This window comes from Myotis nattereri (assembly GCF_964212035.1).
Source record: "Myotis nattereri genome assembly, chromosome: 13".
Taxonomy (NCBI): domain Eukaryota; kingdom Metazoa; phylum Chordata; class Mammalia; order Chiroptera; family Vespertilionidae; genus Myotis; species Myotis nattereri.
In genome coordinates this window covers 60,731,613-60,747,772 of record NC_138088.1, presented here as the reverse complement: position 1 = coordinate 60,747,772, position 16,160 = coordinate 60,731,613, and the positions used below count along the sequence as shown (strand labels likewise).

Here is a 16,160-nt window from a genome sequence, read left to right as displayed (position 1 = left end):
GAGTCCTCGTCATCCGATGCCTTTCCTGCAATTTCTGTGTCACCTCCCAACACCCGCCTTGGGCCCTGACCGCCTCTGTGGCGCCTCCTGTGCGCGCCCGGGGTTTACCCGCGCGGGTCTCGGGTTACGGGTCCTAAGTTTGGTGAACAGCCGAGTTCACCTGGCGGGTTCCATCCCTGGTACTTTCTAGGCAAACAAGGTAGAGAAGGCGCCGCCGTTGCCTTTACCTTGACGTGGGCGTTGCTCTGGTTTTGCAGAGAAACGGGGCCCAAATCAAACAGGTCGGGGTCCCCTTGAGGCAACCGTGACCCCTGCCGGAGCCCTGATCTCCGCGGGCCGGGCCGGGGCTCCACCTTCAGAGCCTTCCTCGCCGTTTTCTTGTGTCTCTTGCGGTCCCAGCCCCGCCCCCCACTCCCACCCCGCTGCGGGGACAGGTGCACGGCCCTCCCTTCTCGCTCTTGGATTGACCCCAGGGGTTGCCTTCTCGGCAGGACCGGGGGTGGGGCCGAGGGTGTCCAAGGCGGTTGTGGGAGTCTGGCCGCACTCCTGCCCCGCCCTGGCCCCGGGCTGGCCGTTGCCCGCCCACCCTTCCTGCTCCCGGGCCAGAGTTCTGCGTGGGCCACGGCCGGGCAGGGACACCCCGGCGCTCGGATGTGACTGTTTCTCAGCGGCAAAGCCGGCGTTTGCCGTTCTCTCGCTCCAGCAAACCCTCCTGTCGAGGGCACCGTGTCCTCGACAGCCCTCCACGCAGCGGGCACCCTCCCCTCGGCTCCCCTTCCTGGGCATCGCCCGAGCGCTCTCATGCCCTTGGACCCAGCCCTAGCGGCTAGTCCAGCGCCCGTTCCCCGAATCTCACACCCGTTCCCCGCATCTCACCCCCGTTCCCCGCATCTCACACCCGTTCCCGCATCTCACACCCGTTCCCCGCATCTCAAGCCCGTTCCCCGCATCTCACACCCGTTCCCGCATCTCACACCCGTTCCCCGCATCTCACGCCCGTTCCCCGCATCTCACCCCCGTTCCCCGCATCTCACCCCCGTTCCCCGCATCTCACACCCGTTCCCCGCATCTCACACCCGTTCCCCGCATCTCACACCCGTTCCCCCGCATCTCAAGCCCGTTCCCGCATCTCACCCCCGTTCCCCGCTCTCACCCCCGTTCCCCGCTCTCACCCCCGTTCCCCGCTCTCACCCCCGGTCCCCGCTCTCACCCCCGTTCCCCGCTCTCACGCCCGTTCCCCGCTCTCACCCCCGTTCCCCGCTCTCACCCCCGGTCCCCGCTCTCACGCCCGTTCCCCGCTCTCACCCCCGTTCCCCGCTCTCACCCCCGTTCCCCGCATCTCACACCCGTTCCCCGCATCTCACACCCGTTCCCCGCATCTCAAGCCCGTTCCCCGCTCTCACCCCCGTTCCCCGCTCTCACCCCCGTTCCCCGCTCTCACCCCCGTTCCCCGCATCTCACACCCGTTCCCCGCATCTCACACCCGTTCCCCGCATCTCAAGCCCGTTCCCCGCTCTCACGCCCGTTCCCCGCTCTCACCCCCGTTCCCCGCATCTCAAGCCCGTTCCCCGCTCTCACCCCCGGTCCCCGCTCTCACCCCCGTTCCCCGCATCTCAAGCCCGTTCCCCGCTCTCACCCCCGTTCCCCGCTCTCACCCCCGGTCCCCGCTCTCACCCCCGGTCCCCGCTCTCACGCCCGTTCCCCGCTCTCACCCCCGTTCCCCGCTCTCACGCCCGGTCCCCGCTCTCACCCCCGTTCCCCGCTCTCACCCCCGTTCCCCGCATCTCACACCCGTTGCCCGCATCTCACACCCGTTCCCCGCATCTCAAGCCCGTTCCCCGCTCTCACCCCCGTTCCCCGCTCTCACCCCCGTTCCCCGCACCTCAAGCCCGTTCCCCGCTCTCACCCCCGGTCCCCACTCTCACCCCTGTTCCCCGCATCTCAAGCCCGTTCCCCGCTCTCACCCCCAGTCCCCGCTCTCACCCCCGGTCCCCGCTCTCAGGCTGCCGCTGCCTCAGCTTGACCTGCCTCTCCTCCTTCTCCCTCTGCAGGTGGAGCCCGCCCGGCTGCGCCCAGGGACCACGGTAACTTCCTCCCCAACCGGATCCGAGGCTCGGGGGGTGGGTGTGTGGGGGGGGGGCGCAGCCTCCGGGTCTCACTGAGGCCTCCGTGTCCCTCCACTCCCTGGGCGTCGGGAGGCCGGGGAGGAAGCCCCTTGGCACCTGCCCGCCCCCGGCTGCTGCTCTTTCTCCGGCCGCAGATGCTCAGGCCCACGTGTGTCCCGTGGAACGAGCTGTCCTTTAGCTTTAGCTCCTCAGAGGCCCTGACTCCCTGCGGGCCGCATGCTGTGGGCTGGGTTCCCCATGGTGTGACTTTGGGAAAGGGGGCGATGAAGTCCGGGAAAGTCAAGTCAAAAGCGGGGGGTGCTGAGAGCTGAGCCAGCGCAGGGCACGTGGGTACTTTGCCCACAGCCCTGGCCTCCCGCCCAGGGGACCGGGCTCCCTGTGTGAGCTCCTGCCGCCCCGCCCCGCAGCCCAGCTGTCCTGCTTGCCTCACCTTTTCCGGGTCACGGTGGACCGCGGCTACCTGCGGAGGCTGGGCTACTCCTCCTGGGACGTCCACCTGAACGACGAGCAGTGTCGCCCTCACGTCGCGGGGCGCTTCCTCATCTTCAGCGTCCCCTACGGCCACTGCGGCACCGTCCGACAGGTGAGACGGCCGGCGGCGCCCTCTGTGCTGGGAAAAGTCAGCGCCTATTACACACCTGGTGGGGACAGGGAAGGCACGAGCGGTGGCTTTATTCCTGAGTTCCGTGAGACCTGCCATGGCTCCCCAACTTACCTGAGACTTCCCTTCCAATGGGGACTGTGGGGTCCAGACTGAATTTGGAATCGACAGTAACAGGTGCCGAGTGCTGGTGGGTGGGTGGGTGGGTGGGTGGATGGATGGAGGAGTGGATGGATGGCGTGTGGATGGATGGGGGGTAGGTGGATGGGGGGGTGGATGGATGGATGGGGGTGGATGATGAATGGGTGGGTGGATAGGTGGGTGGGTGGGTGGATGGATGGATGGGGGTGGATGGATGACTGGGGGGATGAATGGGTGGGTGGAGGAGGGATGGATGGGGGATGGATGGATGGGTGGATGAGTGGATGGATGGATGGGTGGGTGGGTGCATGGGTGGATGGGGGGTGGGTGGATGGGAGCTATTCCTTTAGCTCCAAAGTATTTTTTACAACACCCTTCTTTATTCAGTACTAGAGGCTGGGTGCACGAATTCGTGCATGGTTGGGGTCCCTCAGTCTGGCTGGTGATTGTTGTCTCACCCAGTCCCAATCGGGGCCAATCGGGGCCAGCTGGCTGGGGGGGGGGGGGGGGACCATGGGAGGTTGGCCAGCCGAGGAAGGTTGGCTGTGGGAGCACACTGACCACCAGGGGACAGCTCCTGCGTTGAGCATCTGCCCCCTGGTGGTCAGTGCACGTCGTAGCGACCGGCCGGTGTTCCGGTTGATCAGGCCGTTCCATCATAACAGTCACTTAGGCCTTTATGTATATAGATAGATTAGTGCACACCTGCCACATGCAAGCCACGGTGCTGGGCTGGGGGAGGCCTGAGGACCTGTCTGTCTGTCTGTCTGTCTGTGTGCTGTGTTTCTAACCCAGTAGCTGGCTCTGTTTTCCATTCTAGACAGTAAATACCTTGGACATGTATGTACAATGAAATGCCTCTGTTTACCTCCTTGTCCTTAACCACCTGCTTGTGTCACAAACACTGTCACTGGCATGGAGACAGGACCACCGAAGGCGCCGAGTGTACAATCCCAGCGCCGTTTTCTCGTGCGCTTAACGTGATGTGCTCCCAGCGAGATGCCCAGGCTGGGCCTCCTCCTTCTCCTCCGCCCTCCCAGGAAAGCCGCGGCTCCCTCAGCCACTCCAACTCCCTCCGCGGCCGGCCGTGGGGCGCCCCCGGCCACCTCACCGTGCGGCACCGGGTGCCCCAGCTGACGTTCACCTGCTCCGTGGACAGCCCGTCGGCAGCTGAACTTGTTCCTGGGGCTGCCGAGCCGAGGCGGGGCGCTGCCTATGAGGTGTCCGCGGCGTTCCTCCAGCTGCCCGTGGCCCCGCCTGTGGGGAGCGCGGGGCCCGAGGACGCTGGCCAGAGGGAGGAGGTGTTCCTGCAGGCCACGCTGCGCAGCCCCGACCCCAGCCTGAGGGTCTCTGTGGACACCTGTGTGGCTTCTCCAGACCCCCATGATTTTGCAACTGTCAAGTACGACTTGATCCGGCAAGGGTGAGGAGAGGGGCCGCTGGGCTGGGCGGCTGCATTCCCGCGGCTCCTGGGGAGGGGGCCTTCGGGTCAGAAACAACCCCCTGGGCAATGATGGCAGCACGAGCACGCGATGGTTTGAAATGATAGACCCTTTTTAAAGACATAGTTTTATTGATTTCAGAGAGGAAGGGAGAGGGAGAGAGAGAGAGAGAGACATCCATGATGAGAGAGAATCATTGGTCAGCTGCCTCCTGCACACCCCCCACTGGGATGGAGCCCGAAACCTGGGCCTGTGCCCGGACTGGGAATCGCACCGGGACCTCCTGGTTCATAGGCCGATGCTCAATCACTGAGCCACACCGGCCGGGCTGTAAACATTTTTTCATAAAACAGAGAAAGGGGTGGTGGGAAGACCCCCATTTAGAACGCGGAGGTCTGGGTCCCAGCCTGATTGCGGAGCCGGAGTGACTCACCTGTGCTCTCCGTTAACCTCCCGGTGTGGGCCCTTCCCCCAGGTGCGTCGCAGATGACACCTATGTCAGCCTCCCCTCTCACCAGAGGAACATGGCCCAATTCAAGTTCAATGCCTTCAGCTTCCTCCCTGGCTACGAGGTGGTCTACCTGCGGTGCGAGGTCGCCGTGTGCAAAGCGGGCGACCCCTCCTCCCGCTGCTCCCAGGGCTGTGCTGGGCGGGGCCGGAGCCGGAGGGGCACGGGCCCTGTGGTGGCCCCGGGGGAGCAGGCAGGGCGTCTCCGGGTGCTGGGGCCCCTGCAAATCCGCAGAGGAACTGAGGGGAGCCAGGGCGTGGCGTGATTTCTCCGGTCTCCCCACAACCTGTGAGGGACTAGCAGCCCCTTGTACTCTTCTTCAGTAAAGCGATGCGTTTGGTAAATCAGATCCTTGCGTTTTCTGACTCTTCGCTCTCGAGCACTTGATCGTTGTCTGAAACTGTTCAGCATCGGGGGAGCGGTGTGAGCACAGCCGCTGTGGCTGTGTGTCAGCCATCCCCGCCAGTGAGTGCGTGCTCTCCTCCACCGAGTCCGGAGGCCCTGGGGATGGCACCAGCGAACGCTCTTCACAGGCACCCCCGGCCCTGGCACACAGTGGGCACTGGGGACCTCCTCCTGGCCCTGACTGGGAATTGGGCCTATGCCCTGTGACATGTCCAGATCATGAAGCGGGTAACGTCATTGACCCTAAAGCCTTCACTGCCCTTCTCTAAACACTAAAGCCTGTGGGGGTCCAAAGAATCAAGTTGGGTGGGGGATGGCATCTGGGCCGACTCAGGGTCCAGCTGGGTCACTTGGATGCTGCCAGGGTGCTGACCGTGAGGGAGGGGAGGGGGTGACACAGGACGGGGAGGAAGCAGAAAGTACAGGTTCAGCGTCCACAAATCTCTAGCTGGCCATGTCCCGAGAGCCTGAAGCAGGTGAATTCAAGTCCCTGGCACTGCGTTTGGCAGATGAGAGAAAGGAATCCGGTCTCCAAGATGAGACTGGGGCTGTAGTGGGAGGTCTAGCACCTGTGACATCGGGAAGTCGTGCTTAAGAGGAGTGTGGGGCAGCCCTCTTCCATTTGTTCATCCATCCATCTATCCATCCATCCATCCATCCATCCACCCATCCTCCCATCCATACATCCATCCAACCAACCATCCATCCATTCATCCATCCATCCAGTCATTCATCCATCCATCCAGTCATTCATCCATCCATCCATCCATCCATCCATCCATCCACCCACCCATTCATCCATCCATACTCCCATCCATCCATCCTCCCATCCATCCATCCATCCTCCCATCCATCCATCCATCCACCCATCCATCCATCCATCCATCCATCCACCCAACCACCCATTCATCCATCCATCCTCCCATCCATCCATCCATCCATCCACCCATCCATCCATCCACCCACCCATCCATCCATCCATCCATCCATCCATCCACCCACCCACCCATTCATCCATCCATCCTCCCATCCATTCATCCACCCATCCATCCATCTACCCATCTTCCCATCCACCCATCCACCCACCAACCCACCTGTCCACCCATCCATCCGTCCATCCATCCGTCCATCCATCCATCCATCCATCCATTCTACTCTCACTCTCCTTACATGGCAATATGATATTATTACAAGCTAGTTGCCAGGTTGCAAAGTGGGTAATACACAAATTTAAGAACATTTGTAACCTAACATCAACAAACATCCCTGAGGCAGAGAGGGTTGTTTCAATACTGCATTTATTCAAAAGCACATAAATACGTTACACAGTACATAATATACACACTACAAAACTTGACTTGAATAATAAAACATGCTACTAAGAAGGAAAGATGGCTCCTGAAGGATCCGTGCCCACCTGAGTCAGAGGCCCTCGTTCACATCGCAGAAGCATGGTGGCAGGCAGTCGAAGTCGGTGAACAAGGGGCACTCCTCGCAGAACTGGAGGTTGGGGTAGTAGCCGGTGGTGATGGACGGGGCCGCGGTGATCTTGTCCTGGGTGACCACGGATGGATGATTTTTTAAGGCCAAACAAAAAGGTGGTTTTGAAACTCTTAAGAAAAGAGACACACAGGAGGGATTAGAACCCCCTCTCAGCCCGCCTGTGCCCGCGGTCAGGGTGCCGGGAGTCTGGGGCGGCCCAGCCTGAGAGGAAAGCGCTGCACTGCCCAGGCTCCTGGGTCACATGCTCTCCAAGACTCCAGAGATGCCAGGCCAGACCCAGCACACAGGGAGAGGGGCTGCCAGTGCGGCTCCCCAGCGGCTGAGGCCCCAACTGCGGAGCCCGGGTCGGGGGGCAGGCGCCCTTCAGCTGCCCCGGGTTCTGGATTGACCTAGTGCACAGCCTCCCTCCCTAGAACAGGAGCTCCACGGCTTCTGCCAGCGAACCTCCCACATTTGAAGGGTCCTCTCCCCACAACTGAATGACCTGCCTGAGCTCCCCTCCTTCTCTGGTGTCCCCGGATCTTCACCAGCTCGGCTCCCCACGCCTACAGGCACCTCCCTGTCCCCAAGGCCATGGGCGATGGAGGAGGGAACCCGGGAGCTCTGAGCTCGGGCTGGGGAGACCAACCGAGCCCGCCTCTGGGCGAACCGAGGCAGAGGCTCCCACGCGCCTGCCCCGCAGTCCTCAGTCTGCAGAGTCTGGCCAGGGTGTGAGTCCCCGTGGAGGGGCAGCTTCCTGAGGCCCAGGCAGTGGACAGCGCTGACCCAGAGCCGCCCGCCCACTGGGAACCTCAGTGTGAGCTCACAGCCCGGCCCCGAGGGGAAGGGCCAGGATTCCATGCTCACCTGCCTCTGCCTATTCCCAGCTGCCCTGTTCCTGACCCCCGGGGGGCGGCCCAGGGCAGGGCGTGCCCTGCTCCAGCTCAGCCCAGGGGCCCGTGTGAGGGGGGTGGCCACTCTTACCATGTCACTTACTTCAATGCCTTGGCCACTTTGAAGTAAAGACAGCTGATGACACCTATCAGCGCGAGCAGGGCCACCAGGATGCCGGTGCCAATGCTGATCATGGCTATGGAGAGGACTTCAGAAGTTTTGCCTGGAGGAGACGTGCAGGTGGCAGTGAACAGGGCCCCCTCCCCACCCAGCCGGCAGCAGCCTCTATGTGCTCCTCCCGGGAAGAAGAATGAACCCCCAAACCACAGAGCCTTCTGCGGGGAAAACAGGGTGCGTGGTGTGGGGAGGCCTAGGAGGCTGACCGGCCAAGAGAGGGAGCTGAGGGCGCATTATTAATGCGACGAACGAAGTGCAACACCCGAGAAAAGGAAGGATGGAGGGCGGGCGGGAAGGCCTTCCCCGGCCTCTCGCAGCGGGAGCCGAAGCTGAGGAACTGCCTGCAGGCGGCTTCACCCCACACCTGCGCCCCTACAGTGTGGCCACTGTCAGAGTGACGAGCCCCCACTGCACACGAGACCTAAACATCTCCTGTGGGAAGGACTCGGAGAGTAACTTCTTCAAACTGTGACGTTGGACCAGACGGAGAACACACAGTCGCTTCTGTGGTCCGTGTTTTAGGAGAGAGGTTTCCCCTTGTCCCTCCCGGGAAGCCACTTTGTCTGGAATGAGTCTCGGACTCCCTGAAACCAGGCACAGGTGAGCGGAGAGAGCAGCCACCCCCGAGGATACGTACTGTCCAGGTCGCCACTGCAGGATGGAAGCCAGCAGGAAAGAAAACACACAATTAAAACAAACTTCCGGGAGCAGCACATCTTATCAGGAATTCCTCACGCCTTCCACTCGAGAAAGGAAATTCTGTCCTCGGGGAGCGGCTAAGGTGTCCGTTTGGAGAGCTCGCGGCCCCTCCGGAGCAGCAGAATGGACAGCCACTGGCCAGCTTGGCGTCTGTGCTCATTGGGCCAAGCTGTGTGACATCAACACTGGACGGCAGCCTCGCCCCACAGTTCTGAATTCCGCTGCGCTCAGGAGCGCGGGAGCACCCCTGGCGACCTGATCATCGTAGGTCATTCCATCTCCCCTTCTCGGGCTCCGGGTCCCTCGGAGACCCTTTTAAGGTGTGACTGTTGACCAAAAGCAAATTTATGTTCATAATGAAATACAAGGACAGAAATGTGGAGAGACTAGTAGCTTAAAGTTCAGGGAGGAAGGCTGGTCGGGCTCTGTGTTTGAGCCACACAACGAATCATACATAATTAGAGCCACTTGCCAGGATTCCAGATAGGTTCCTGCTTCAGAGGACTACTTTATGGTTAAGACAAACAGATTTCAAAAAGCAATTTGAAGAAGATACCTGTTCGAAAGAAGGTTTCTATGATCTCAAGGTCCCTACACTCAGCAAAGCTGGTTTAATTAAATGAGGGGATTATTTTAATTTCAGAGGTTATTCCCTGCTGGTCTGGCCAAACCCTGAGTGAGGCCATGAAAAGCAGAGGAGATGTCAACAAAAACAGTGGCGTCAGCCTGGCTGGTGTGGCTCAGTGGTTGAGTGTCAACCTATGAACCGGGAGGTCACAGTTCGATTCCCAGTCAGGGCATGTGCCCGGGCTGTGGGCTGACAAGCAAGAACGTGAATGTGATTCCGTAGGTAAATACTCGGTGCCCACTACGCACAAGGCGCGGCGAGTGCCCGGTCAGGACCTCGGTGGGGTGCGGCCTGTACTGCTGTGAATGAGGCCCAGGGGAGCTCCCTCCTCTGGAGTCGCTAACAATGGACCAGTCACACCCTGCCGTTTCCTCACATCTACACTAATAAAAGAGAAACATGGTAATTGGCGTACGACCGCTACCCTTCCCATTGGCTAATCAGGGCGATATGCAAATTAACTGTCAGCCAAGATGGCCGCCGGCAGCCAGGCAGCTTGAAACTAACATGAGGCTTGCTTGCTTCAGTGACGGAGGACTCCAACGTTCCCCGCCTGCTGCTGCAGGCCTCTGAGCCTGCAGTTTCAAACACTGTAACAAATATAGAAGCTAAACAAAACTCCAGAAACCAGCTTTCAGCCAGCTGGGATCTCAGAGCTGGGATGTCAGAGCTGGAGTTGATACAGAGTTTCGAACCATAACAAACCAGATACCTGCTTTCAGGAGTGGAGGCCTAACAGCTGGAGCCTCAGAGCTAAAGCTGGCCCAGAATAAAAAAAAGAAAGAAAGAAAGAAAAAAAGGAGCAGTTGGAAGCTTCAGTCCCAGCCTGAAAACAGCCCTCAGCACCTCACCCAGACTGGCCAGGCACCCCAGTGGGGACCCCCACCCTGATCCAGGACACCCTTCAGGGCAAACCAGCCAGCCCCCACCTGTGCACCAGGCCTCTATCCTATATAGTAAAAGGGTAATATGCCTCCCAGCACCAGGATCAGTGGAGCTGAGAGGCCTCCCGGCACCAGGATCAGCGTGACAGGGGCAGCGCCCAAACCCCCTGATCGCCCTGCGGCTCTGTGTGTGACAGGGGGTGGGGCCACAATCTCTCTATCGGCCCTGCTCTGTTCGTGACAGGCGAAGGCGCCCCAACCCCCTGATCGGCCCTGCTCTGTGGGTGATAGAGGGCGGCACCCCAACCCCCTGATACGCCCTGCTCTGTGACAGGGGGCAGTGTGCCAACTCCCCTATCGGCCCTACTCTGTGAGTGACGGGGGAGCTCCTTAACCCCCTGATCAACCCTGCTCTGTGCGTGACAGGGGGCAGCGCCCCAACCCCCTGATTGGCCCTGCTCTGTGCGTGACAGGGGGTGGCGCCACAACCTCCCCATCGACTCTGCCTTGAGTGTGACAGGGGGCAGTGCCCCAATCCCCCAATCGGCCCTACCCTGAGTGTGACTGAGGGTGGCACCACAACCTCCCGATCCGCCCTGCTCTGTGCATGACGGGGGGCAGTGCCCCAACTCCCCAATTGGCCCTGCTCTGAGCCCAACCAGGGGCTGCACCTAAGGATTGGGCCTGCCCTCTGCCACCCGGGAGCAGGCCTAAGCCAGCAGGTCGTTATCTCCCAAGGGGTCCCAGACTGCGAGAGGGCACAGGCCGGGCTGAGGGACCCCCCCACCCCCGTGAGTGCACAAATTTTTGTGCACCGGGCCTCTAGTCCTATCTAATAAGGAGGGGATATGCTAATTGACTGCCACACCCTCAAAGATGGCAGCACCCAGTCCCCTCAGCACCCCAGCCGCCCAGGGCCTCCCGAGGCACAGGTAACCAGGGCCAGCCGAGGCTTGCACTGCTGGCAGTGGCAGCAGCAGAGGTGTGATGGGGCGTCACCTTCCCCTGATCGCAGGGTCGCCTCCCACCCCTGAAGGCTCCCAGACTGTGAGAGGGGGCAGGCTGGGCTGAGGGACGCCCCTCCAGTGCATGAATTTTCGCGCACCAGGCCTCTAGTAAATCCACACATGGCTGGCGTTGACATTTCCCTGGAGGCCACAGCACTAGAGCAGGTTTGAGTGAGGGAGACTGAGTTCAGGTTTGTCAGCCCTTGTGGTTTCCCCCCCAAACCACCTGGGAAATGTGTTCTCGGGGGCATCTGGAGGGGCCTCGTCAGCGTGAGCAGAAGACCGAGCCACCCAATCCCCGGCCCTTTGTGCCGCAGCCAGAGAAGAGGGCAAATGGTGGGGCTGTGGCAGGTCAGAGGAGGGCCCGAACCACACTCCACTCTTCTCACCCGGAACCTCGAGGGGCCCCTGGGTGAAGCGTGGGCAGGTGGAGGCCAAGCCAGGAGGGGTGCTTTATGCCTCATTCATTTACAGCTAGGGTTCAGGATCTGTAGAAGGGGCCGCACACAAATGAAAATACTAGACAAGAAATATGAATTTAGAAGGCACGGGAGGCCAGGTGGAAACTTCCCTCTAGTGGAGAAGCTCTCCGACTTCTGGGTCCCGTCTGCTTTTATGCACTTGAATACACACTTGCCCTTCAGGAATGCATACAGGCGTATCAAAGGTAAAGTTAGGTAAACAGTAAAAGGATTATCAGGTTTACATAAAAAATATGTCTATTTTAAGCCAAAGACAACTATGATTATATACAAAAACACACTTTTACTCCCCCACAAAGTTTTTGATGTCCTTTTTCTATGTGTACCCATTATGCTTTATAGTTACTTTTGTCATTTAACGTCTCTACTAGAATGAGATTTATCCACCATCATTATAGGGCTCTGTGTTTGTCCATCGATTTACCTTTAGGAGCGAGTGTTAACATTCCACATGCTTTTGTCTTGCTGGTTAGCGTGCTCTCCTTTCCACTTGGGTAATTCTGGAGCATTTCTTATCAAGTAGGTCCAGCAGTGACGAACACTCCCGTTGTGTGAAAGTCCCTCTCTCCTTCGTATTTGCCGGACAGAGTATGCTGGAGGCTAATTCCGGCGGGTCATAATTATGCAAGAAGTTCATCAAAAGGTTGATGAACCTTGGGGCGCCAGCAGGACTGAAGATCTGTATATTACCTGCTGCTGGAACAGCGAAGGCAGTTCCCCCAACCTGATAATCTTTTACTGTTTACCAAACCTTACCTTGGATATGTGTGTCTGCTTTGCTATGGGGCAAACTGTGTTAATAAAAAGCTAGGGGTCCAGAGATTCGGGGAGCTTAGTCACTAGAACTGTTTCCGTCTAGCACCCCAAAATGCCTTCCAAATTCATAGTCCTTCTCTGGCCTCTTCATTCATTTATGCACAGCCTTTTGCAGATTTCCTGGACGCTTGTGGGTGCGGAAACCCCGGCAAGAGTATTCTCGGTTATCAGTGTTTCCCTCGGTGCTGAATACACCACCCCACCCCCGTGCCCCGTCACTGGGGAAGCGCCCTCGGCTTCCTAATCTGCCATCTTGCTCCACACCAATGTGTTTTCACTCGCTTATGCGCATCTTCCATGAAGCAAAAGGTTTTCATTCGGGTAAGTTCCAAGTTACCACATTTTTCTCTCATGGATTATCTTTTTGGTGTTATATCAGAAATGTCATTGCCAAACCCAAGGTCACACAAATTCCCTATTTTCTTCTCTATGTCTTATAGTTTCATGTTTTACATTTAGGTCTATATTTCATGTTCCTTTAGTTTTTTGTATAAAGAATAAGGTATATGCTGACTTATTTTTGTTTAAAAAGTTCCCCTCTATTCCTAGTTTGCTAAGGTATCTTATCTTGAATGGATATTAATTTTTGTCAACTTTGGGTGATAAATACACTATATAATTTACAGATGATGTACTATAGGTCTGAAACCTATATAATTTTATTAACCAACTCCCCCCAGTAAATTCAATAAAACAAAAATAAAAGATGTCAACAAGAGATTTTTTCATAATTTCATATTTATCGAAAAGTACATTAGAAATCATCCTATATAGCTTTTCCCAGGCGGCTGCCGAAGATGGCGGAGGGGCAGGTCCTGGTGCTTGATGGCCGAGGCCATCTTCTGGGCCGCCTGGCGGCCATTGTGGCCAAGCAGGTACTGCTGGGCCGCAAGGTGGTGGTTGTGCGCTGTGAGGGCATCAACATTTCTGGCAATTTCTACAGAAACAAGTTGAAGTACCTGGCCTTCCTGCGCAAACGGATGAACACCAACCCGTCCCGCGGCCCTTACCTCTTCCGAGCCCCCAGCCGCATCTTTTGGCGGACGGTGCGAGGCATGCTGCCCCACAAGACCAAGCGAGGCCAGGCCGCCTTGGACCGCCTCAAGGTGTTTGACGGGATCCCACCGCCCTACGACAAGAAAAAGCGAATGGTGGTTCCCGCCGCCCTCAAGGTTGTGCGTCTGAGGCCCACCCGGAAGTTTGCCTACCTTGGGCGCCTGGCTCATGAGGTTGGCTGGAAGTGCCAGGCCGTCACAGCCACCCTAGAGGAGAAGAGGAAGGAGAAGGCCAAGATGCATTACCGCAAGAAAAAGCAGCTCATGAGGCTACGGAAACAGGCCGAAAAGAACGTGGAGAAGAAAATTAACAAATTCACAGAGGTCCTCAAGACCCATGGACTCCTGGTCTGAGCCCAATAAAATTGACTGTTATTCCTCATGCTTGGCCTGGCCTGCCCTTCCTCCATCGCCACCCTAGGATGTGGGGAACCCCAGGGGCTGTTCCGGGGCCACAGGCACCTTACCTTGGGCCTTAGAAGGCTGGGGACACAGAAGGGACCTTAGTCACTGCTATTTAAGAAAGGCCTTTTAAAAGCTTTACCTGGCCCTGTCAGTTGGGCATAACTTGCCTGTGACCTACTCAGAGTTTTAGGAAATGAGCAGCTGGAACAGCTAGTTCCCTTTCAGGATTTATAAGCTGGAAAACTCTCTAAACTTCCCACATGATACTAGACCGCAGCTGTTAGGATGTAGCAAATGCTTGGGGGCAGGATGGACCTGGTATTGTACAGAGGGATTTACAGATGCACAGACAGGACGGCAGCCAGTCTCAGGCATCGCACTTGCACGTTCCTCTACCTTGTGACCAGAAAATGAATAACTTATTTTTAAAGAAAAAAAAAGAAGAAAAAAAAAAGAAATCATCCTATATAATAAAAGACGAATATACAAATCGACCGAGCAGTGGAATGGCTGGTTGCTATGATGCGCACTGACCACCAGGGGGCAGACGCTCAATGCAGGAGCTGCTCCCTGGTGGTCAGTGCGCTCCCACAGGGGGAGCGCTGCTCAGCCAGAAGCCCTAAGCTGGACTCAGGGCCGCTGAGTGCAGCGACGGTGGCAGGAGCCTCTCCCACCTCCGCAGCAGCACTAAGGGTGTCTAACTGCTGCTAAGCCATCAGTTGGACATCCCCCAAGGGCTCCCAGACTGTGAGAGGGTGCAGGCAGGGCTGAAAGAACTCCCCAAGTGCACGAATTTCATGCACCAGGCCTCTAGTGTAAAGCAAGTGAAGAAATACTGCAATTACAAAAAACTAAAACTATGCCTTAACTGAAATACTATTTCACTAAAATAAATATACACCATGAAGATATCTGCACCCAGCATTCCCGGTTACACACCCCCATGCTGGGCACAGAAGCACGTTGGGAGGTAACTGAGTTTGGCAGGGATGGCATCCTCTTCAGCCAGGGGCGGGGCTCAGGGGCTGAGCGTTGCCCTAGGAACGGGAGGTCACAGCTGGATTGGGGCCAGGGCACAGGGCCGGGTTGCGGGCTCCATCCCCGGTGTAGGGTGTTCAGGTGGCAGCCCACCGATGATTCTCTCTCATCCTTGATGTTTCTCTCCTCCTCCCTCTCCCTTCCTCTCTGGAATCAATAAAAAGCAATCTTCTGTATTATACAACGCCCGTGGCCCTAACGCCCTAATGACCAAAGAGCGGCCGGGTTGGCAGGGCTGTGAGCAGCACCGCGCGGTGGGCGGGGCAGCGGGGCATTTCCGGCGGGGCTTCTAGTATATATCTAACCCCCTCTTCCCTGCCCTGGATGGACTAGCGCCCTTGGCCTTCCCTCTCTTGGAAATGAACATAAACCTCCTCCCTGCATCTCTTCTTCAGGTGTAAATTCTCACCGGAGACCGGGCCCCGCTCCTGCTGCTCCTGGAGGAGCCGGGGGAGCGACCCCTCTGGCTCGGCGCCTCCTGCGCCTGCGGTCACGGCTGTGGACTCGCCTGGCTGCGCTGTCCGCCCTCTGCCAGGAGGAGAGGCCTTAGCTGGCCCGGCAGGTGGGGGCGGGGGAGCAGGCAGGGAGGCCCCGGTCTGAGCCTCCGCACAGGAACCGCCAGGCAGGACTCCGGGGTCTGCACGTGGCGGGAGCGTGGGGAGCGGCGGGCCTGCAGCAGCCAGGAGAGGAGCATGGGGCAGGGCTCGGGGTGCACAGGCCTCTCCGGGGGCCGCACTGGCAGCCACGAAGCAGGCTCGCAGCCACACGGACCCTGGCCCACAGGCTTCCGCAGCCCCTGCGGGCGTCCCCGGGGAGTCGGACCTGCGTTCCCGCTTCGCTTCAATCCTCTGGTCGCGATGCTCCTTCTTCCACGTCATGAGGCCCGACCCGGGGAACCTTGGCAGCGAGCCCGCCGGTCATCACTGTGCCTCCCTCCGGCCTCGGCCTGGCTCCCCGCCCCCGGAAGGCGCGCGGGCGGAGGAGGGAGAGGGACGGAAAAGCGCCCCAAGCCCGCCACCCACCACCCCCACCCCCACCCCCGTCCCCACTCCGCACTGCCTCCCCGGACGCCCGCCCGCCGGGGACTTGCAGGAGTCCTTCGACCCGACGAAGCTCCACCTGCCGAACTTTCCATGTCCATGGACTCGCACTGACCAACCCGCCCTGCGCGCCTGCACGGCCGGCCACCAGCAGCCTTTTTCCCGGGAAACCTCGACAAACCCACCTGCTTCCCGCCCACCTCGCCCCGCGCCTGCGCATAGCGCCGCCGGGAAACGAGGAGCAGTCCGTGCGCATGCGCCGCCCTGGAGGTCTGGGACGAGTTTTCAATCCCTCTCCGATTCCGGCCGAGAAGCGCATGCGCTGCCCCA

The 16,160-nt window shown here is 58.8% G+C and overlaps 3 protein-coding genes across 4 annotated transcripts in view; 2 read left to right on the top strand and 1 right to left on the bottom strand.

Annotated features, from left to right (window-relative positions):
• The window catches only part of LOC308528767 (scavenger receptor cysteine-rich domain-containing protein DMBT1), a gene marked incomplete at its 5' end in the record, with an annotated part of 40,079 nt that extends 34,962 nt beyond the window's left edge, over positions 1–5,117 (top strand). Inside the window, 4 exons of the mRNA XM_081104544.1 lie at positions 2,052–2,084; positions 2,534–2,709; positions 3,909–4,291; positions 4,786–5,117. Of these exons, the coding sequence (XP_080960670.1) occupies positions 2,052–2,084; positions 2,534–2,709; positions 3,909–4,291; positions 4,786–5,083 (890 nt within the window). The 3' untranslated portion in view covers positions 5,084–5,117. The remainder of the gene's footprint in view (positions 1–2,051; positions 2,085–2,533; positions 2,710–3,908; positions 4,292–4,785) is intronic.
• Positions 5,118–6,645: 1,528 nt separating this feature from the next.
• Positions 6,646–7,793, bottom strand: LOC308528766 (protein FAM24A-like; the record flags this gene model as incomplete). The annotated part of the gene is made up of 2 exons (XM_081104543.1): positions 6,646–6,835; positions 7,702–7,793. 2 exons carry the CDS (start codon positions 7,791–7,793, stop codon positions 6,646–6,648), a joined length of 282 nt encoding a protein of 93 aa, XP_080960669.1.
• Positions 7,794–13,022: 5,229 nt separating this feature from the next.
• LOC308528982 (large ribosomal subunit protein uL13-like) lies at positions 13,023–13,729 on the top strand. 2 transcript variants are annotated; one of them, XM_081104941.1, is made up of 2 exons: positions 13,079–13,177; positions 13,236–13,729. In XM_081104941.1, exon 2 carries the CDS (start codon positions 13,273–13,275, stop codon positions 13,699–13,701), a length of 429 nt encoding a protein of 142 aa, XP_080961067.1. In that variant the 5' UTR covers positions 13,079–13,177; positions 13,236–13,272; the 3' UTR covers positions 13,702–13,729. The 2 variants fall into 2 exon arrangements, with proteins under 2 accessions (XP_080961066.1, XP_080961067.1); XM_081104940.1 differs by having other exon boundaries at positions 13,023–13,729.
• The last annotated feature ends 2,431 nt before the right edge of the window (positions 13,730–16,160 follow it).